The sequence below is a fragment of the Onychostoma macrolepis genome, chromosome 05 (assembly GCF_012432095.1).
Source record: "Onychostoma macrolepis isolate SWU-2019 chromosome 05, ASM1243209v1, whole genome shotgun sequence".
Classification (NCBI taxonomy): Eukaryota; Metazoa; Chordata; class Actinopteri; order Cypriniformes; family Cyprinidae; genus Onychostoma; species Onychostoma macrolepis.
The window spans coordinates 44370443-44392979 of NC_081159.1; the positions used below are offsets into that span (position 1 = coordinate 44370443).

The window sequence follows — 22537 nt, forward strand, 5'->3', positions numbered from 1 at the left end:
GAGCGGGCACCGCCGCCGACGATCGTGAGCGGACACCGCCGCCTCGGGAAGGCCTGAGACGAGCCCCGCACCGGAGACAAACCCAACGGACCCGCCGCCTGAACCTTGTGTGCGGACACCGCCGCTGACGACGTGAACGGCTACCGCCGCTGACGACGTGAACGGCTACCGCCGCCTCGAACCTTGTGTGCGGACACCGCCGCTGGGATCCTGTGAGATCGTGAGCGGCACCACCGCTTCGGGGCGATCGTGAGCGGACACCGCCGCCGGGATCCTGTGAGCGACACCGCCGCCGATTTATCGTGAGCGGACACCGCCGCTTGAACCTTGTGTGCGACACCGCCGCTGACGACCGTGAACGGCTACCGCCGCTGAACCTTGTGTGCGACACCGCCGCTGAACCTTGTGTGCGGACACCGCCGACGATCGTGAGCGACACCGCCGCCGATTTATCGTGAGCGGACACCGCCGCTGACGACCGTGAACGGCTACCGCCGCCTCGAACCTTGTGTGCGACACCGCCGCCGACGATCGTGAACGCTACCGCCGCTGACGATCGTGAACGGCTACCGCCGCTGAACCTTGTGTGCGGACACCGCCGCCGGGGACCCTGTGAGGATCGTGAGCGGCACCGCCGCCTCGGGAACCCTGTGCGGACACCGCCGCTCGAACCTTGTGTGCGGACACCGCCGCTGGGATCCTGTGAGCGGACACCGCCGCCGAATCGTGAGCGGACACCGCCGCTCGACGATCGTGTGCAGACACCGCCGCCGGGGCGATCGTGTGCGGACACCGCCGCCGGGGCGATCGTGTGCGGACACCGCCGCTTCGGGATCCTGTGAGGATCGTGGCGGACACCGCCGCCGGGGACCCTGTGAGATCGTGCGGACACCGCCGCCGGGGACCCTGTGAGATCGTGCGGACACCGCCGCTTGAGGATCCTGTGAGATCGTGCGGACACCGCCTGAACCCTGTGTGCGGACACCGCCGCCTGAACCCTGTGTGCGGACACCGCCGCTCGAACCCTGTGTGCGGACACCGCCGCTCGAACCCTGTGTGCGGACACCGCCGTTTCGGGGCGATCGTGAGCGGACATCGCCGCTTCGGGATCCTGTGAGATCGTGCGGACACCGCCGCCTGAACCCTGTGCGGACACCGCCGCCTGAACCCTGTGTGCGGACACCGCCGCCTGAACCCTGTGTGCGGACACCACCGCCTCGGGAACCCTGTGTGCGGACACCGCCGCCTGAACCCTGTGTGCGGACACCGCCGCTGAACCCTGTGTGCGGGCACCGCCGCTGAACCCTGTGTGCGGGCACCGCCGCCGACGATCGTGTGCGGACACCGCCGCTTCGACGATCGTGTGCGGGCACCGACGCTGAACCCTGTGTGCGGACACCGCCGCCGACGATCGTGAGCGGACACCGCCGCCGACGATCGTGCAGGCATCGCCGCCGACGATCGTGAGCGGACATCGCCGCCGGGACGATCGTGAGTGGCATCGCCGCCTCGGGAACCTTGTGAGTGGACACCGCCGCTGAGGACCGCGAGCAGACCACGCCGCAATGACATCAGCGGGGTTCCTGCACGCAGCGTATCAGCCCTGGACGCCTGGGAGTGGGCTGGAGGTACTGGGTGCAGCAGACGAGGCCTCTGACGCCCCTTTGATCGCCGCTTCAGGAGCGGGCTCCGCAGCTAACTCCACCCTGAAAGCTGAGCCACTCAACTGCAGAGCCAGGTTGATGTAGTCCTCCAGCGATTCCTCTGGGGCCCAGTATGGCATCAAGGATTTAAAGGGGTCGGCCAGGCCTCCCCAGAAGATGACCATGAGGCAGGTCTTCTCGGTAGCCGACTGGCGAGCCATTCTCACAAAGTCCCCGGCATAATCCTCGATGGACCGGTCTCCCTGCCGGACATCGAGGAACTTCCCTGCTGGACCCATGTCTGCTGGTGATGTTCTGTCACGGCACGGTAGGGATGTGCACGGGTTCTGCGCGACTTTAACCGAGCAACGACACCGAGCGACACACTTAAGTATCTTTTCTTTTTTTCCCCCTTCTCTTACACACTTTCCGTTTCCATCCTCTTTCCTGCCACCTCTATCATGTGTTTCCAAACTATTCGGTTCTCTCTCAACCACGCCTAACGTCCCACGCAGACGGCAACGTAATCCTGCTAACCTGCGCCTTATCTCTACCTCCTTCACTACACCTCTTTCCTTCTCTGTGGGTCTCTGGAATTGTCAGTCAGCTGTCAACAAAGCTGACTTCATTTCTGCTTTTCTTTAAAATCCACGCTCAGCATCTTGGGCTTGACTGAGACCTGGATTCGTCCAGAAGACTCAGCAACCCCAGCTGCTCTCTCTACTAATCTCTCTTTCTCTCACACCCCGGCAAGTTGGCCGGGGTGGAGGCACTGGTCTGCTCATTTCTAACAATTGGAAATACTCAACCCGCTCTTCCCTATGCAATTACAACTCATTTGAATCTCATGCCATTACTGTATCAGCTCCGATAAAACTCCAGATCGTGGTCATTTACCGTCCCCTAGCCAAATTCTAGCCACCTTCCTAGAGGAGCTGGACGGGCTGCTGTCCTCTTCGTGGAGGATGGCACTCCACTCCTAGTCTTTGGTGATTTCAACATTCACCTAGACAAGCCTTATGCTACAGACTTCCATGCACTCTAGCTTCGTTTGATCTCAAACGCCTTACCACTACTAGCACGCACAAATCAGGCAACCAACTTGACTTAATTTACACGCAATTGTACTGCAGATAACATTCTGGTACAACCGCTACATACTTGGACCATTTCTTCATTACATTTACATTACACTTTGCTTCTCCTGTGCCACCAACCCCTACCAGTTACTTTTAGACGAAACCTGCGCTCCCTTTCTCCTTCCCATCTTTCCTCTGTGGTATCCTCCTCTCTTCCTTCACCCACCCATTTCTCATCTCTGGATGTAAACGCAGCTACTGAGACTTTATGCTCTACCTTAACCTCTTGTCTAGACGACATTTGTCCTCTCTCCTCTAGGCCCGCACGGGCTGCTCCTTCCAACCCCTGGTTATCCGAGGTTCTTCGTGAACATCGGACTACACTCAGAGCGGCAGAGAGAAAATGGCGCAAATCAAACGATCTGTCGGACCTCAGTAGGTACCAGTCTATGCTCACATCCTTCTCTGCTAAAGTCCACACTGCCAAATCCTCACATTTCCATAACAAGATCGACAGCGCTCCAGACATGCGTAATCTCTTCAGAACATTTAATTCCCTCCTCTGTCCCCCTCCACCTCCTCCCTCCACCTCTATTACAGCTGATGACTTTGCCACTTTCTTTACAGACAAAACTAGATCAATCAGTGGTCAGTTTTCACCTCCACGCACACAGGACCCTCACCCTACCACATCCACTGCTAAAACTCCCATCTTTTCTTTCTGTCCACTCACTGAAGCTGAAGTATCCAAGCTTCTCCTCTCCAACCATCCTACAACATGTCCTCTTGACCCAATCCCCTCACACCTTCTCCAAGCAATCTCACCCACACTCTTACCTGCACTCACACACATCATCAACACATCCCTACTCACAGGTAACTTCCCCATTGCGTTCAAGCAGGCTCGGGTAACCCCACTGCTCAAAAAACCTACATTAAACACTTCTCTTATAGAAAACTACAGACCTGTCTCTCCTTCCGCTCATAGCGAAAACACTTGAACGAGTTGTCTTCAACCAAGTCTCACTGTTTCTTTCACAGAACGACAAACTGGATGCTAAACAGTCAGGTTTCAGGAGGGCCATTCAACTGAGACTGCGCTTCTCGGTCACTGAAGCCCTGCGAATTGCAAAAGCCCATTCCAAATCATCAGTCCTCATTCTGCTGGACCTATCTGCCGCTTTTGACACTGTCAATCATCAGATACTCCTGTCCACCCTCTCATCACTGGGCATCTCTGGCATTCCACTTCGCTGGTTTGAATCCTATCTCACTGGTAGGTCTTTCAGGGTGGCCTGGGAGGTGAGGTATCCAAAGCACATACACTGGTCACTGGGGTTCCTCAGGGATCAGTTCTTGGACCCTCCTCTTCTCCACATACACTACATCACTGGGTCCCATCATACAGGCACATGGATTCTCATACCATTGCTACGCTGATGACACACAGCTCTACCTCTCTTTTCAACCAGATGATCCAACGGTAACTGCAAGGATCTCAGGTTGCCTGGCGGACATCTCGGCATGGATGAAAGAACATCACCTGCAGCTCAACCTGGCAAAGACTGAGCTTCTTGTCCTCCCTGCCACTCCGACTCTACAGCATGACTTCACGATCCAGTTAGGTTCATCAACAATAACCCCATCAACTTCGGTCAGAAATCTTGGTGTAATCTTTGATGATCAGCTGACCTTCAAAGACCACATTACAAAACTGCTCGATCTTGCAGGTTTGCACTATATAACATCAGAAAGATCAGGCCCTTTCTGACAGAGCATGCTGCACAACTTCTTGTCCAGGCCCTTGTCATTTCTAGGCTGGACTATTGCAATGCTCTTCTGGCTGGACTTCCGTCTAATACAGTCAAACCTCTACAAATGATTCAGAATGCAGCGGCACGACTGGTCTTCAACGAGCCCAAAAGAGCCCATGTTACACCTCTCTTTATCTCCCTGCACTGGCTACCAATCACGGCTCGCATCAAGTTCAAGACACTGATGCTTGCATATAGAACAACCACTGGCTCAGCACCCGCTTACTTGCACTCTATTAACAAACTACATCCCTCCAGAAATCTGAGATCTGCTAGTGAGCGGCGCCTCGTGATACCATCACAGAGAGGCGCAAAATCACTCTCTAGATCATTCTCATTCACCATTCCTGGCTGGTGGAACGATCTTCCCACCTCTATCCGGAATGCTGGATCCCTGTCAATCTTCAAGCAACAACTGAAAACTCATCTCTTTCGACAGCACTTGACTTCATCCTAAACTTAAAAAAAAAAAAAAAAAAAATTATCTTTACTTATTCCTTCCTTTGGTAGTTTGTATTTATTTGAACAATGTCTGAGACTTGGTGTTGCAAGCACTTCGTATGTCTGATTGCCTCTTCAAGATTAATCGCTCGATGTATTCCCCAATTGTAAGTCGCTTTGGATAAAAGCGTCTGCTAAATGACTAAATGTAAATGTAAATGTAAATGCACGGAAGGAACAGGGTCTGGGTCCAGATGCAGGAAAAACAATTTAATGATCAACAAAAACCACCCGAAGGGGAAAACAGGCAGGCAGGCAGAGACAACAAACAACCATACAATAATAACATCACCAGGCAGAGTAGCGGGAGTGAGGTGAATAAATAGTCCATGGTGATGGGGAACAGCTGGGAGTGTGATGAGTGGCAGGTGTGTGTGGTAATGGCAAAATGAGTCTGGGAAGACGGGAGGTGGCGACCTCTGGTGGTGAGGGGGAGCATCGTGGACCCGGACTCATGACACCTCCAAGAACTGTATACATCCAGATTGAGGAAAAGGGCTCAGAAAATCACTCTGGATCCCTCACATCCAAGCCATCCCCTTTTTGAACTTTTGCCATCTGACCAGCGCTACAGAGCCCCAAATACCAGGACAGCCAGGCACAAGAACAGTTTCTTCCCCCAGGCAATCTACCTTATAAACAGTTAAATATTCCCCACATCATGCAATAAAAATGTGCAATAACCTTATATTTATTTGTTACCATCTCCATCCTAGCACATCCCTGCATCTCATTCTATTCAATTCCATTCTATCATCTATAGCACAACTGTACATACAATTTATTTATTTTTCGATTTTTGTCTACTTATATTTACATATGTGTATTTTTTTAATCTCATCTTATTTTTATTGTCTGTGTGTTGTTGTTGTCTCTGTGAACTGAAAGCTTATGTCACTAAAACAAATTCCTTGTATGCGCAAGCATACTTGGCAGTAAAGCTCTTTCTGATTCTGATTCTTCTGATATGTGCAGCAGCAGTATTTCCTACATGCTCATAGCAGCATGTTGTTGATGTACTGGCAGTAGCAAGTCTCGGTACTTGCTCTGCCATAGCAGCAGCAGCAGCCTAGCAGATCTATTCCGCCAGTCATATATAATCTTACCTCAGTTTCTCCAGTTTACAGTGAGGATTCTGTAGTACATCAGAAAGCAGCTTCACTGAATCTCCTAGTTTATTCTCAGACAGATTCAGTTCTCTCAGGTGTGAGGGGTTTGATCTCAGAGCTGAAGCCAGAGCAGCACAACCTTCATCTGTGACTCCACAATAAATCAACCTGTAGAGACATGAAAATTATACATGTTAAACACTATCAAACAGCTATCAAAAAAGCAATCAAACAACTTCCTGCAATGAATAACTTGCAATTCCAATATAATTAAATTAGTTTGTTCCATGTGGAAAAAACTGCACATGCATTTCTTTAAAGGGCACCTATTATGCCCCTTTTTACAATATGCAATATTGGTCTTGGATGTCCCCAGCATGTGTCTGTGAAGTTCCAGCTCAAAATACCCCACAGATAATTATTATAACATTGGTAATTAGTAATCATTATGACATGTATAAAATGGGATTTTTGGGTCCTGTCTAAAAGAAGATCTGTTTTAGTGTGTATTACTTTAAATGCAAATGAGCTGCATATTCCCGCCCCATCTTCAGAAGAGGGCGTAGTGTATACATCTCTGCTTTGCATATCTACAGCAATAACAGTCAGTAGAAGCAACATGACAGAGTGAGAGAACCGGGGTCAGACACAAATGAATGAGAGACACAAATGAGAGACCCTGGCAAAAGAAACACCTATGAGAATGAACCAGGACATCTCGGAATGCTTTCATAATCGCTGATGTATCGCCTGCGATAATGAACGTGATATTACGTAGCTTGTCAGTGAACTACGGCTCTGTGTAGTAAATGCCGCTCCATTTGAAAGCATGTGATGGAGATTTACTACTAATCACAGAACCGGCTTTACTGACGAGATGCGCATGATAATTGCATTAGATTAGTTGCACAGCTATAATACTACTTGAACTATGACTATGCTTCATTTTTTATAACAATAAAAAAAGAAAAATAAATTTTAATAATTAATCCAGGTGAGGCAAATCTTGATTTATTGATGGGAATGTTATGATGTGCACATTTTCCCTATGAGATGTGGGATTTGTTTAAAACATTGTGATACTGCATATCTGAACTCTTGGTAGCTTCAGAAGCTCTTAAAATGAACAAAATCCCTTCTTCCAAATATCCCTGAAACTGATTAAAATATAGAATCTTATCAATAGACTACAGAGAGCAAGGTAATGTGCCACAACTTGACAATTACAGTGCATTTTTAGCACTTTGACATGTATGTCTATGCATATTGTTTTGACAGAGGGAAACAAAATACAATTCTAATTTCAACATTATTTACTCTTCAGACATTGTTCTTTAATTAAAATAAGTATCGGCTGTAAACAAAGTGACCAACATTTGGTTTTCAACCACTGAAAATAGGTATTATTCAACAATCCGAATATGGAGCCTCATTGAGATCCCCATATCTCTGGGACTGAGTGATGAAGGTCCTTGAACACTGCAAAAATGGCTTATCTTACTTAGTATTTTTGTCTTGTTTCTAGTCAAAATATCTAAAAATTCTTAAATCAAGATACTTTTACTAGATAAGCAAACTAACTTAAGATATTTAGTCTTGTTTCCAGGGGGACAAAAACTAAATTAAGTGCATTTTGCTTAAAACAAGTCAAATTATCTGCCAGTGGGGTACGTAAAATATTCTTGAGTATTTTTGCTTATCTAGTTAAAGTATCTTGATATAAGAATTTTTAGATATTTTGACTAGAAACAAGATAAAAATACTAAGTAAGATGAGCCATTTTTTGCAGTGAAAATTAAGATTCAAAAAGAAAAGTTTATTAGGAACTAGAATCTAAAATTATATTGCAATATCTTTAATATGTCTTGAGTTATAGGCATGCAAACTTTGGAAAAAGAATACTTATGGCACTCAGACAGGTATGTTCAGTGCAGTTGTTTAGACAGAAGGAAACAAGATACATTTCTATTTTCAACATTATTTCTATTTTCAACATTATAAGTGACCCACATTTGGTTTTTGACCACTGAATGTGTGTACATTTGAACAATTTACTCCTGGAGTCATATTGAAATTGCAATATCTTTGGAACCAAACCATATAAGGCATTAAAAATAAAGATGCCAAAAGGGAAATTTGTTAAGACACAATATCTAAAAGGGCATTAAGATATCTTTAATACTTTTTGAGTTACAGACCTGCAAACTCTGGAGAGAACACATGTGCTCTTTCCTCATTTTTGAATGGTCCGTCATGGACTGCATGACTTCACCACTTCCTGTGGATTTTTACTTTTTCTTTTCTGCGACTAAGTGACTAATAAAAGTTTGGTCGACCAAGCCTCTTTTTGTCGACTAGCGATCAACTAGCGGCAACTAGTCGACTATTAGGGGCTGCCCTAGTAACTTTAATAATAAGAAATTTAATTTCAACAGTGAAAACTATGCAGTGTTTTTGATTAATTTATACAATGTATATAGCATTTCTTATGCATTTATTGTAGGTTGCCCGAGAGGAAACTCCACACTGCGACCCCTAGGTAGCACTATGGGGAATGCAGCCTGCATGTCTGAAGCACATGTGAAACAACACCAACCTATTGGCCCACATGGCCCATGACGTCATAGGCGGGGTGCCCGGAAATATAAAAGGGCACCTGCTGAATACGTCATCCTCCTGAGAGACCAAGGCAGGTGAGCACTGTGGAAAGTGTGTGCCTCAGTGCCCGAGGTTTCTGTCACTTGAGGGCATACACAGTCCACGTGTCATGTATCTTGGTCAGGAGCTTGCGTGTTCAGTGCTCGAGGGCGCTGAACGCGCTCGTTGTGAGTGTTATCCAATGAGAAGCTCTATTTGCCTTTGTCCCTCTTCTTGAGATGAGTGACAAGTGTTTGCGTCTCGATTTGAATTCGTTCATTTAAAAGTAGACACACAAGCTTTCTATAGACATATTTCTCATGTCTCTGTGTCAAATATTCGCTGAATTTGTGATGCGTAGAAAGTTGCTCACAGAGACAGATAAAGTGCAGAAAGTGCACCCTGTTTGTTTTGTTTATTTTGCAAAAGAATAATGTTTTGTTGTTATTGTCAGTGTACACAAATAAAAGTAGGTCCTTTTTAGATTCAAATGATTTTAGTCTTATCTGTATCTGAGTATTTAAGGTTTATCTGTGAATCAGGAAAAACTGAAAGTGAACGCGCTGGCGTGCAGAGGGTTAAAGACGCTGCATACCATTTAATCTTTAGACGGTAAATTTAGATTTCAAATTCAATATTGATTTTAGAACTGTTGAAATTATTTACTTTATGTAACGCAAGTACTTTATAAGTAACTGTAATTAAATTACCTAAAATGAGCAGTAATCCCTTATTTTACTTTTTCAGTAGATAAGTAATTTAATTACAGTAACGTGTTACACCTAACACTGGTTATGACGACGAAGTGTGAGCATGGAGTCGTTTCAGCCCTGGTCCTGTGAGATCATGGGCGGAGCTATATTCAGCTCGGCCGTGCCTCTCTAATATGTATGTTATTGTGTGTGGAGAGCCTCGCTGGGCGTGAATATATTTTAATGCTCTGTGGAGAGAGGCTTGCGAGTTTTCTCTCCCTGGGTTTTCAACACCTAGAGTGGTTATGGTGAATGTCTCTTCCCGTGTTAAGCCGGAGTGTAGCCATCTGCAGATGGTTATTCTCCAGCCCAATCTTACTTTGTTCTGGAATATGGTGGTCTGAGGGCAGCCATGTTCAAGCCTGGCTCCTTAACTGCTATAAGAGGATAGCTGTGTCCAGCCCTCTAGTGTTATGGTCTTAAACGAATCATTTACTGAGGGTCCAGATCTCCTTCTTGTGAGCTCCTGATCAATATGATCAATATGAATGCATCAGTGGCATGGCCCCTTTCTAAGGGAAGGCTTAGGTGTATGCATGTCGCTTCCTTGGTGCTCTCCCACCAGGTGGACAGGCATACGCCTCGGCACGGTGTGGTTGGATTTCGTTCCACATAGTACCCCCTAGGCGCAGCTTGGAGTTTCCTAGAAGGGGAACATCTCGGGTTACGCATGAAACCATGGTTCCCCGAGAGGGAACGAGACGCTGCACCACCTTGTCATGCCTGTCTACATCTCCTTCAGACAGCTAAAGTGGATGATGTATTCAGCAGGTGCCCTTTTATACTTCCGGGCACCCCGCCTATGACGACATGGGCCATGTGGACCAGTAGATTGGCGTTGTTTCACACATGCTTCAGACACCGGTCACGTAGGCTGCATTCCCCATAGTGCCCCCTAGGGGGCGCAGCATCTCGTTCCCTCTCAGGGAACCATGGTTACATGAGTAACCTGAGACATTTTTTGTCCTATTACTTTGTAATTAGTTACTTATCTTCAGTGAGCTTGAGCTTTTATAAATAACAAAAAAATTATAATTAATAACTACCTTGTAGATTTCAATTGTAGTCTTCAAAAGTGTGTGTTCAAGTATGCTGCTGTTTTGCTCCATTAACTGATGCATCAAATTTTAGGAGATTTGAGCTGCTGTATATATGAGCTGCTTCTGCACTTGTTTGGTTGCTCTCAGTTTCTGCTTGGTCTTTTATGCTAGATGAGAAATATTAAAATTTCTTCTTCATGTTAATTGTAACATTAACTAGAAAACCTGAAATATTTCTATGCAACTTTTCTGACTTTGTTTGTTTGAATGCCTGAATAAATCTTTTACAGTGTCACTGTATTGAAAACACATCAAAATACTGATCACTAAAATAATAGCTACAGCACTTAAGATTTATGAATTTTTAACTTCGATTTTCTTCATGTTTTAACAGTGAAGTGATTGTTCTCAGTGATACTTACTGAACTGATCTGGATTCTTTAATCACAGGCAGCAGCTTCTGAAGAACTTTATGATTTTCCGAATTATTCAGTCCTTTAACAAATTTATCAAGACGAAACTCATTCAGTTCCTCCTCTGACGTCAACAACACAAAAGCTACAGCTGACCACTGAGATGAAGAGAGTTTAGCTTCCTTTATTCTTCCAGATTTCAGATACTGTTGTATTTGCTCCACTAGTGAACGATCACCCAGTTCATTCAGACAGTGGAACAGATTGATGGATTTCTCTGGAGAGCCAATGGTCCTGATCTTCTTCTTGATGTACTCAACTGTTTTCTCATTGCTGTCAGAGCTGCTTCTTTTCAGTGTTATTATTCGTTGTAGGAGAATCTGATGAGACTCCACTGATAAACCCAGAAGGAACCGCAGGAAAAGATCCAGATGTCCATTTTTACTCCGTAGAGCCTCTTTCACAGCTCTCTGATGCAGCTCAGATAATGAAACATGTTCTGATGAATTGCGCTGAAACCAGTCCTTTACTTTAGACCACAAACTCTGTTTGGTGATTTGGACAATCACATTTCTGTTGTGGTTTGTCCAGGAGAGGTGCACATATAGAGCTGCTAGATGTTCCTGAATGCTCAGATGAACAAAGCAGAAGACTTTCCCCTGATACAAGCCCAACTCCTCTCTGAAGATCTGAGTGCACAATCCTGAGTACACTGACGCTTCTGTCACATCAATGCCACACTTTCTTAGGTCTTCCTCATAGAAGATCAGGTTTCCTTTCACAAGCTGCTGAAAAGCCACTTTCCCCAGTTTGAGGATCATGTCTTCATCTGTCAGCTTCTTCTCATAGTCCTTCTCGTGTTTGATGTTAGTCTGAAGGATCAGGAAGCGTGTGTACATTTGAGTGAGAGTCTTGGGAATTTCTCCACTCTCTGCTGGACTCAACATCTTCTCCAGAACAGCGGCTGAGATCCAGCAGAACACTGGGATGTGGCACATGACGTAGAGGCTCCTTGATGACTTCAGGTGTGAGATGATTGTTTCGGCCAGACTCTGATCACTGATTCTCTTCCTGAAGTATTCCTCCTTCTGTGGCTCTTTGAAGCCTCGTACCTCTGTCACTCGATGGACACACTCAGAGGGGACGAGATCAGCTGCTGCTGGTCTGGAGGTGATCCAGATGAGAGCAGAGGGAAGCAGATTCCCCACAATCAGGTTCATCAGCAGCACATCCACTGAGGCTGATTCACTTACATCACACAACCTCACATCACTCTGAAAATCCAGAGACAGACGACACTCATCCAGACCATCAAAGATGAACAACACTTTATATTCATCACTGGTTATTTCCATTTCTTTAGTTTCAGGAAAACACATGAAGAAGATCTGAAAGACTGAGTGTTTTGTCCTTCATCAGGTTGATTTCTCTGAAAGGCAGTGGAAATATGAGCTGGACGTCCTGATTCTCTTTCCTTCAGCCCAGTCCAGGATGAACTTCTGCACAGAGACTGTTTTTCCAATGCCAGCGACTCCTTTGTCAGCACAGTTCTGATGGCTTTGTCTTGTCCAGGTAAAGGACTAAAGATGTCATTGCATTTGATGGCTGTGTCCTCTGTTGCTGCTCTCCTGGATTGTGTCTCAATCTGTCTCACCTCATGCTCATTACTGATCTCTCCACTCTCACTCTCTGTGATGTAGAGCTCTGTGTAGATCTCATTCAGGAGTGTTGGGTTTCCCTGCGTCACTGTTCCCTCATACAGACGACCAAACTTCTTCAGCAGATTTGATCTGAACAAGTTGAGGACTTCATGCCTGGAAAATTAAAATACCACATTATTACATGAGTTACAGAGGTACAAATAAAGAGTAAAATGTCTTTGTTTTCTGTGTAATGAGACACTGAACATATCATAGGGGTCACGGGGGTCATGAGTGTAGGCAGGGGGTTGGATTGGGATGATCGTCATGCTTGTCATAACACACAGCAGCCATATATATAAAATATAATATATTGTCTCAATTATATATATTGTCATATATATATATATATATATATATATATATATATATATATATATATATATATATATATATGCATATGTATAGCTGATAAGCTTATGTTTTATTTATTTTTCCTTTTATTTCCAAACGTGTTAACTATATCATGAAATATCTCGATTCTCAAATATGTAAATGCATTTTGCACCTTTATAGATTGTTAGCTGACCTATAATGGGCGATGAGCAAGCCTAATAGTGGAATCTATTAACTACGCACAAAAGCGTCTCAGGTTACGTGTGAAACCATGGTTCCCTGAGAAGGAACGATACACTGCGTCCTCTACCGGTCGCTATGGGGAACACCTTCGGTCTGAAGCATTCATCTAAACATGACAGTAACATTGGCTGGCGACAGCCTATGACATCATCGCAGTATAAAAGGGTGCCGTAAGAACGTGTCATCTGCTTCTTCGTCTGAAGCTCACGTCCGAAGCATGGCGCGGCTTCTAGAGGACGCAGTGACTCGTTCCCTTCTCAGTGAACCATGGTTACATATGTAACCTAAGACATTCCCTTCCAAGGGAACATCGAACTGCGTCCTCTAGCGGTCATTATGGGGAATGGTATACCCATGCTGCCATGCTGAGGAGAGTTCATGCCAAACACCAAGGCGAGCACTAAGTACCAACTCTACTAACCTATGGGAGTTGCCCCAAGGACGTCTTGATGGCTGTCAGTGACATTATCCCCTTCGGCCAAAGGCCTGAGCTGCATACCCCAATAACTTACCTGTTAAGGGCTGAGCCTGGATGCCTGAACTCAGGGCAGAGCTCGAAGGCTTGGAATCAGAAGCTTAGAGATTCCTTTAAGGGGATAAGGCCTTTAGGGACAATAAACTAGACCCTGACCTGTCGCCCAGGGGGCTACCGCCAGCTCAGCACGAGCTTGCTCAAAGGAACTGACTTGACAGATCCTTGGTAGAAAACACCCTGCTCAGAGAGGTAATCACCAAAAATACATAAGTAGAGTGGGGTGAAAACCAGGGCCTGAGCCAACTCAGACAAAAGGCACGAGGCTGGCAGTGCGTAACCCATTCCATACAGGATTTTAGAAAAGTTCGCAGGACGCTTAGCGTGCACACTTACCACAACGTGGGTTTTTAGAAAGTGCACAAAAGCTCAGTGTGTGCACCTACCATAATATTGATTTTAGAAACAGCATTACTAAGTGGTGAGCCTGGCCCAAGGAACTGCCTCAATAGGTCCTCGGTAGCAAACACCATGCACAGGAAGTTATTGACGAAGAGTTTTATTAATCAAAATATAAAATAATCAAGTATAATCAATGTGAATATAACCATTTATGTATCACATTATTTTCCTAATATAATCATGTCTCTGCCTGTGTGTAGAGGCCTGCATGAGAATGGAATGTGCAGACATTTCAAAACTACAGTATATGGTGAAGCTGCACACTCTATTTAGACATTAAATAAAATATATGATCAGGCCTCCTCATCTCCCTTAACATAAGTTGAGGCTCCCTGTCTACTTCCTAAAAGCAGGCTGGAGACACAGCCAAAAAAGGTAACATGGCAATGTATGAAATGTATTGAACACGCCTAGAGAAAAACTGTATAAATAGGCTGTACAGACACAGATTCGATAGAAATACTCTGCAGTGTCTTCTCTGCCTTATTGTCTAATGATAATAAAGTCTCTCTTCTGGCATCAAAACTCCAAGACTTCAAGAGTGATTCTTCATAGAAAAAGCGGAAACCACCACATTATCACCAGAGATACATAAGTAGATTGGGGCCCAAGGTGAAGACCGGGGCCTGAGCCAACTCAGAGAAAGGGTACAAGGGCTGGCAGCGTGTAACCCATACTATACAGGAGTTTAGAAAAGTGCGCAGGATGCTTTTCGTGCACACTTACGTAATATGGATTTTAGAAAGTGCATGGAAGGTCCGCGTGAAACTAGAAACACTAAGTTCCTAGCTCTCTCTCACAGAGAGGACACCTCACATGATCTGCCCAGGAGCGGGGAGCTCATAAAAGACCCTCCCACAATGACCGGGGAGCAGATTGATCGTAAATGGGACATCAGAAATGGGATCCACCTCAGAGGGGGATCACGCATTCCAACAACAACAGGGTCCCACCATAGAGGCAACTGATCAAGGAGGCGACAGGGATGGGTCTAACAACTCGGAGGGGCAATTCACTGGTTCAGCCATAATAGCAGTGTGACAGGGAGGTCCAAGTGGGCCTAACCATCTATCGAATATGCAGAGTGGAGCTAAGAGAAGCCACTCAACGCCTCAGTGAGAGGAGCTCTACTCAGAGAATGTGCATGATAGTTGAGTGGATAACTCAAATCTCAAGAGGCCCCTCGGGGCGAGACCTGAGTAGCGCATCCTGGCCGGAGCAGCTTCTCGAAGCAACACCCAGCCAGGACATTGAGGGAGCACATCACGAAGCATTACACTCTGAAATGCTCAATCTGAATGAAGGACCCGAGAGTTCTGAGATTGCAGCGCTATACTGGGGACCTGATGATCAAGGAGGCTCCTGCAGAAGCCTAGCGACTTGGCTGCATGATCCAGCAAGCATGAGGCCGAAAATGTAGGGCTATCATCCAGCCTGGATCCAGTACCGACGAGTGAGACCATCACCACAATCGGTCGTACAGTGAGAGGTTCTGACTTCAGCAGGGGAGGTGCTCGCAGAGGTCCTAACCCTGTAACAAAGTCAAAGGTAAAAAGACATGTCCAAGTAAAGCTGCGGGGGAAAGCTAGTTAGTGAGCCACATAAAACTAGTAATGGAGAGATGAAATGGATCGTACTCGCCCACCACGGCTCCCGCACATGACTCAAGTTCACAGATATATTCTGAAGATCCAAGTCCAAAGAACACTTGGACTTGGTGTTCTATGAGACATAGAACTAACCAAAACATCATAGGTCCAGCATGAGAGACTGCAATGCAAGTGCAGGAGGCTCCAGCCTAACCTTGGTCAGGTGAAGGGATGGTGGCTTCAGGGGAATTAAGGGGAGGATGATGAGAGCAGATGTTATCAGATGGAGGTGAGTAGATGTTTCAGGTTTTACTCTGGTCTGGACGAGGGCATTGAGAACGCCTCGTCTGGATCACCTCCCTCAAGTCTTGCATGCTACCCTTTGACTCACGCCTCCTTTGAGCCCTACCTGGAGGCGGGGGAGGGGCGCGAGTTGCGACACTTGTCTTCTGCACTCGTCTCTGATCCTCTGAGAGGACCCAGAGGTGCCACTTTCTTAGCCCGCTTCCATGGCGAGGCTTGACTTGCCATGTTCCATAAGCTCAAGCAGCTCAGCGTGCGCAGGGCAGGAGGAATGAGGGGACTCAGTCTCATCATCCTCATCTAGCATCTCCTGCTCTTCCCGGCTTGGAGCCAGCAGAGCACTATCATCTGGATGGGACAATGTTAGAGAAATAGCATCGTCGTCCAGTAGCTCACTCTTGTCTGTGACTAGTGAGCATGAAAGGGAAAGTCCCTTTCCAACTCATCAGCCAGGTCCACCTGTCAACTCCACGAGCTCACTTTCCTCCGTGCCTCAGCAGCGGCAGGTCCTGAACCACGGGGAGCCGATGGCTGTCCCTCTTTCCTCTAAAAGATCGGATCGGATCGGATCAAATGAGATCGGAGCTTTTTCATAGGAAAATGCTCACAGTGCACGCAGATTGCCCCCTTGAGGACATCGCTCACGTGCTCTTCACCAAAACAGAAGACGCAAAGGTTATGTGTGTCATCAGGTGTCAAATAACGAGGACACGGATCTGCACACTTCTTAAATGCCTTACTAGTGCTTGCCATGGTAAAGGAGAATTGTTCTTACCGGAATGCATGCTTCAAACAAAACAGTCCCTTGAAGACAAACAAGAGGATGACGTGTTCTCCCGGCGCCCTTTTATACTGTGGTTGGGCCTGCGATTACATTATAGACTGTCACCGGTCAATGTTATTGTCGTGTTTAGATGTATGCTTCAGACACCGGTCACGGCGAAGGTGTTCCCCATAGCGACCACTAGAGGACACAGTTCGATGTTTCTTCAGAAGGGAACCCATCTTTTTACTTAAGTACCAGATATGGGTGTCATGCCATAACATATTTTTAATACGACTGACTTTGTAGCCTATTTAATGTGAATTTAATAAAAACATTGTAATTTACTAATTATAACACTCAGCGAGCGAGTGAACAAAACACCAGCATTTCAGCGATGACTCATCTGAACGCCTTTGATTGGTCATTGCATTCATAAGCTCAACAGAATCATGTATGATTGGTTATAATGCTGTAAAAGCGTTGTAAAAACGCATCTGTTTCTGGCTCAGCGCCAGCCAAAGTGCAAATGCAGATTTGAATTTAGCAGTTGATGTTGTGCCGTACTGCATGTTCTAATCACACCGGTGTGATTGTATGAAATAAAAAAATATATTATTTGGCTATTTTTTGTCTTTTGGAAGCTGCATTCAAAAGCCACTTGGCTCAAAAATCTGAGGGGGCCGTGCATGATTTTCACAGGCATGACACCTCTGATGCATTGCATTAAAAAAATCCCACAGTTTACCTTTCACCAGGATACGTGCTGTCTTGTGGTTGATTCACAGGCTGGTCATATTTCTTACAGACAGGTTTTCTGACAACTGATCTGTGTTGCAGGATGGACCTTGAATCAAGAATCAAACACTCTTAACATTGGTGACATTTTTCACATTACCTTAATAACAGTTGACTTAATTAAAAATGCACCTGCTCAAGGTCACAACTGTAAAAATAAATATAATTTAAATAAATGTAATTAGTAAGTCTACTGTCGACAGTTTAATTTATGTCACTATAATCATATCTTTTTACAAAAAAATGTAATATTTGAGGTTAAACCTTGTGTCATCACTCTTAAAATAAATTGGACGATCCATAGAAGCATCACTCCTCATAGACACACAGCTGGGCTCTGGTTCTGATGTCTTCTGGTGAACTGAACTATAACAGAGAGATTAAAGATACACCAAGTACTTTCATATACGTGTATCTCTGTGTGAGCAAATGTTAAAATATCAAATGTAATAATGAAATAATCACATGATAAAAAACAACAACAAATTATGTCTGTTAATGAAATATTGTACCTGAAATGTTGTGAATGACCTATAGACTCGTCACTCTTCATAAACACACAGCTGGACTCTGCTTCTGATCTCTTCTGATCAACCGAACTATAACAAACAATCATTTCAATTACTGTATTAACTCTTAATGAAAAAACATGATCTTTTCATTTTTACTATGTTGGTACTAGTGCTGTCAATCGATTAAAATATTTAATCGCATGATTGTCAAGAGTTAACACATGATTAATCGCAACTTAATTGCACATTTTTGTTTGTTCTAAATGTACCTTAAATTAATACTTTTCAAGTTTTTAATACTCTAATCAACATGGACATGGACAAATATGAATGCTTTATGCAAATATATGTTTATTATTAGTGAAACCATAGTCAACATAGAGCATGAAGTCTAGACATGTTTCAAAGGTCATAGATGTTTTTCAAAGAACTTGTTCGTGTCTATTAGACACATGAAAAAAACAAATACCAGGTTCCCATTATGTCTCTTTCTTTGCACTGAGCAATTTACTTACACAAACCTGTTTACATTTTTGCACTACAGGGCAGCTCACTTCTTCTGAACATGCAAAATGTACATTTATTATTTAGTATTAGATTTGTTTGCCTCTCTATGCCCACATACTGTATTTTGATGCAGCTAAATTCTCAATAAAACCATTTTCATTTATATATTTTACTGTTTCTGTTGTCAGACAACGGAATGAATATGAAATAGTGACTGAAACGCGACCCATTGAGACTATATAACCAGCTCTCCCTTCCAAGATGTTAATCTGCACAAAAAATCCTGATAATCGAGCTGTCATCTGATGAAATCAAATACACATAAGATAATAACAATAGCTGTGCTGTGATTTCGGCTATACTTGCATGTAAAATTAGAGAAGCAACATAATATCTGTGTTTAACTGAAAGTGCTGCTCCTCTCCGCCGCTCGCTGAACAGAGCAGACGCACAGAGAGAGAGAGAGAGAGAGAGAGAGAGAGATGTGCGCGCGCGCTGGGACAACAAGACCTCGCGCTCGTGCCGCAGTACCTAAATAAGGTTTGGGGAGTCCGGGGAGTGAATTTCGAGGGGGGACGGCGTTTCATTTCCAACTGGTTAGGTTTATTTGGAAATTAAAGTGATTTCTATATTTTATCCATTCAAAAGACTACGAAAGCGATCCCAGTTCTGCATATAAACGTAGCGTTGTGTTTATGGTTCGCTGCGCAATGCCGTCTTTTGCCATTTAAAGGAACACTCCACTTTTTTTGGAAATAGGCTCATTCTCCAACTCCCCAGAGTTAATAAGTTGAGTTTACCGTTTTGAATCCATTCAGCTGATCTCTGGATCTGGCGATAGCACTTTTAGCATAACAGCATAGATCATTGAATCCTATTAGACCAGTAGCATCGCGTTCAAAATGACCATAGAGTTTCGATAGTTTTCCTATTTAAAACTTGACTCTTCTGTAGTTATATCGTGTACTAAGACGGCGGAAAATGAAAAGTTGCGATTTTCTAGTCCGATTTTGTTAGGAACTATACTCTCATTCGCGTAATAATCAGCGAACTTTGCTGCGTAACATGGCGCAGCAGGCGCAGTGACACGCAGCACCCGGAAAGCAGTCCCCAGCCAGGTACCCAGTTATAATATAGCTGGAGACTACTTTCAGGCGCCAATATCACCGCGCCTGCTGCGCCATGTTACGGCAGCAAAGTTCCTGATTATTACCGAATGAGAGTATAGTTCCTAACAAAATCGGACTAGAAAATCGCAACTTTTCATTTTCCGCCGGTCTTAGTAATACCTATATAACTACAGAAGAGTCAAGTTTTAAATAGGAAAACTATCGAAACTCTTGGTCATTTTTGAACGCGATGCTACTGGTCTAATAGGATTCAATGATCTATGCTAAGTTATGCTAAAAGTGCTATCGCCAGACCCGAGATCAGCTGAATGGATTCAAAAACGGTAAAACTCAACTTATTAACTCTGGGGAGTTGGAGAATGAGCCTATTTCCAAAAAAAGTGGAGTGTTCCTTTAATACCTGCAGACTGCAGCCAATAGAAATGCTTCTCTATCGCTGCGCGTCCTGCTCCTCACAGCACAGCATATGTTGTCATTCATTGTAACAAACAAAGTGTAGAGACGATGTAAATAATATATTCAGTGTGCAGTGTAGAGAGCTTCATTCATTAAAATGGAAGTTTGTGAGAGAGAGATGAACGGAGGGTAACAGCTTTTTAATGATTATAGTTTTCAAATGTGAAATTATACATTTTTGATTTTATACAAAAGTTAATATTAAGTGACTTACATTATGGGAACACTGTTGTCTATTTTGTTCTGTTTCGTCAACCAAAAATATAGTTAAAAAACAAAGTCACAGCTGAGCCTCTGCGCAAGTCTTTGACACAGCGCTGTTTTGTTTATGAATGAATCTTTGCTTTTGAACAAATCTAGAGAGTCAATGATTCAATGACCCATTCATAAAGAGGGTCACTTGCTTTGTTCCTAAATGAATCAGCCGTTTGAACGAATCGATTGAATGAATGATTCAGTGACAAAGACAGTGACTTGCTGCCACCTACTGGCAGTTTCTGTTTCATTTTTAAAGTATAAATTGAGTCATTTAATTCATTGAAATTTATATATTTAAAACATTAATCTCGTAACATTGTTATTATGAGATGCATTAATAGGGCTGGGCGATATATCCCATGCGATATGCATGCGCATCTCGTCAGTAAAGCCGGTTCCTTGATTAGCGGTAAATCTCCATCACCTGTTTTCAAATAGAGCGGCATTTAATACACAGAGCCTTAGTTCACTTACAAGCTACGCAATATCACGTTCATTATCGAAGGCGATTCATCTGCGATAATGAATGCGATATTGCGTAGCTTTTCAGTGATCTACGGCTCCATGTATTAAATGCCGCTCCATTTGAAAACAGGTGATGGAGATTTACCACTAATCAAGGAACTGGCTTTACTGACGAGATGCACATGCATATCGCGTGAGATATATCGCCCAGCCCTATGCATTAATGCCACCTCTGACTCTTGTCAAAAATTTCTTAAATTCTGTAAATATTTCTTAATGCCACATTTGTGCTCTTCTGTGCCATGCAAAGATAAATTGTTGATGCTGATTTCATTTGACTGGAAACGTATTCTTCCTGATTGTTATTGTTATATCTTATTTTAATTGAATTTGTTTAGTTAAAATTTTTTGATAAAAGTTTATAAATCTAATTTTTTTGGCACAAAACATGACATACATTTAGTAAAGTTAGAAAAATGGCATTACAAAGGTTTAAAAAAAAAAAAAAAAAAAAAAAAAAACTACTTTGAGTCAAATATCAATAGGAAGGTTAATTTCTGGGTCATTCCTGGGATTCGGTAATATTTCAGTCCCCCAGAGTTTCTAAAGTGGTGGTTCACCAAAATGAATTGTTAGAAGCTTTTCACAAAACTTTGGGATGCCCATTATAATTAATAAAAATAATTATTGCATTTTTATATTTTTAGCATAAAATAATGTCTTATATCTATCTTGAACCAAGCATTTTGTAATGTCCCTGAGTTTGTACTTAGAAAATAATTAACAAAATGTGCATAGTGTCTGTGATTTTTGGCAACAATGTAAGCATTTACTTGTGTTCCTTTCTTGTAAAAAATATTTTTCTAAAAAAAATGCAAAATATTTGATTAAAAAAAACAGACTGTAAAGTTATGTCTCTCAGTCTGAACTCAACCCCGTCACACTAACCATTCTTCACCCATAATAATTTAGTCTCCACTCATATGTGACTTCATCCAGGTCTCTTTAATAGTGGTGCAGAAAATGGTTAATGGTATCATACTTTTTATTCATATTTTTGAGGCATGTTGTGGTCAGGGAGGGTACTGTCAAGCTTAACAACTCAACCCCGTCATATAAAATTAAGATGGAAAATTATTACTTTTATAACATTTTATTTTAATTCATAAGTATATACAATATGTTTATTTTATTGCTGCCATATATGGTATACTCTCCTATGCTACATGAGCAGCAGTGGCCACAACCCCGTCACACTCAACCCCATCACACATATATGTATTTCTCATTGTTACAGGGTTGTAAACTTGTGACAGGGTTGAGTTATTTGCTTCATTTATTAATAATTTTAATGAAAAAATATAAAATAGTCATGGTTTCAGTAAATATATATACTCCAAAATCATGACAACTCATATTTTTGTTTTAAATAGAGTTTTTGACATAATATGTCCACTTAAACGTGGACAAGAATCATACATCAGAAATTGTGCCCACATTTGCAGCAGAAAGACAATGTTGGCCATGCAGATATGTTGACCCAGAAACAAGGGGA

General features: G+C 43.7%; 1 protein-coding gene across 1 annotated transcript in view; it reads right to left on the reverse strand.

The window, feature by feature from the left end:
• LOC131540825 (NACHT, LRR and PYD domains-containing protein 12-like) overlaps nucleotides 1–22537 on the reverse strand; it is a 34351-nt gene that overhangs the window by 10624 nt on the left and 1190 nt on the right. Inside the window, exons 2-7 of the mRNA XM_058776083.1 lie at nucleotides 18167–18253; nucleotides 17919–18020; nucleotides 17605–17703; nucleotides 12447–12802; nucleotides 10998–12345; nucleotides 6144–6314 (exon numbers count right to left, since the gene is read on the reverse strand). Coding sequence (XP_058632066.1) covers nucleotides 6144–6314; nucleotides 10998–12345; nucleotides 12447–12802; nucleotides 17605–17703; nucleotides 17919–18020; nucleotides 18167–18253 — 2163 coding nt within the window. The remainder of the gene's footprint in view (nucleotides 1–6143; nucleotides 6315–10997; nucleotides 12346–12446; nucleotides 12803–17604; nucleotides 17704–17918; nucleotides 18021–18166; nucleotides 18254–22537) is intronic.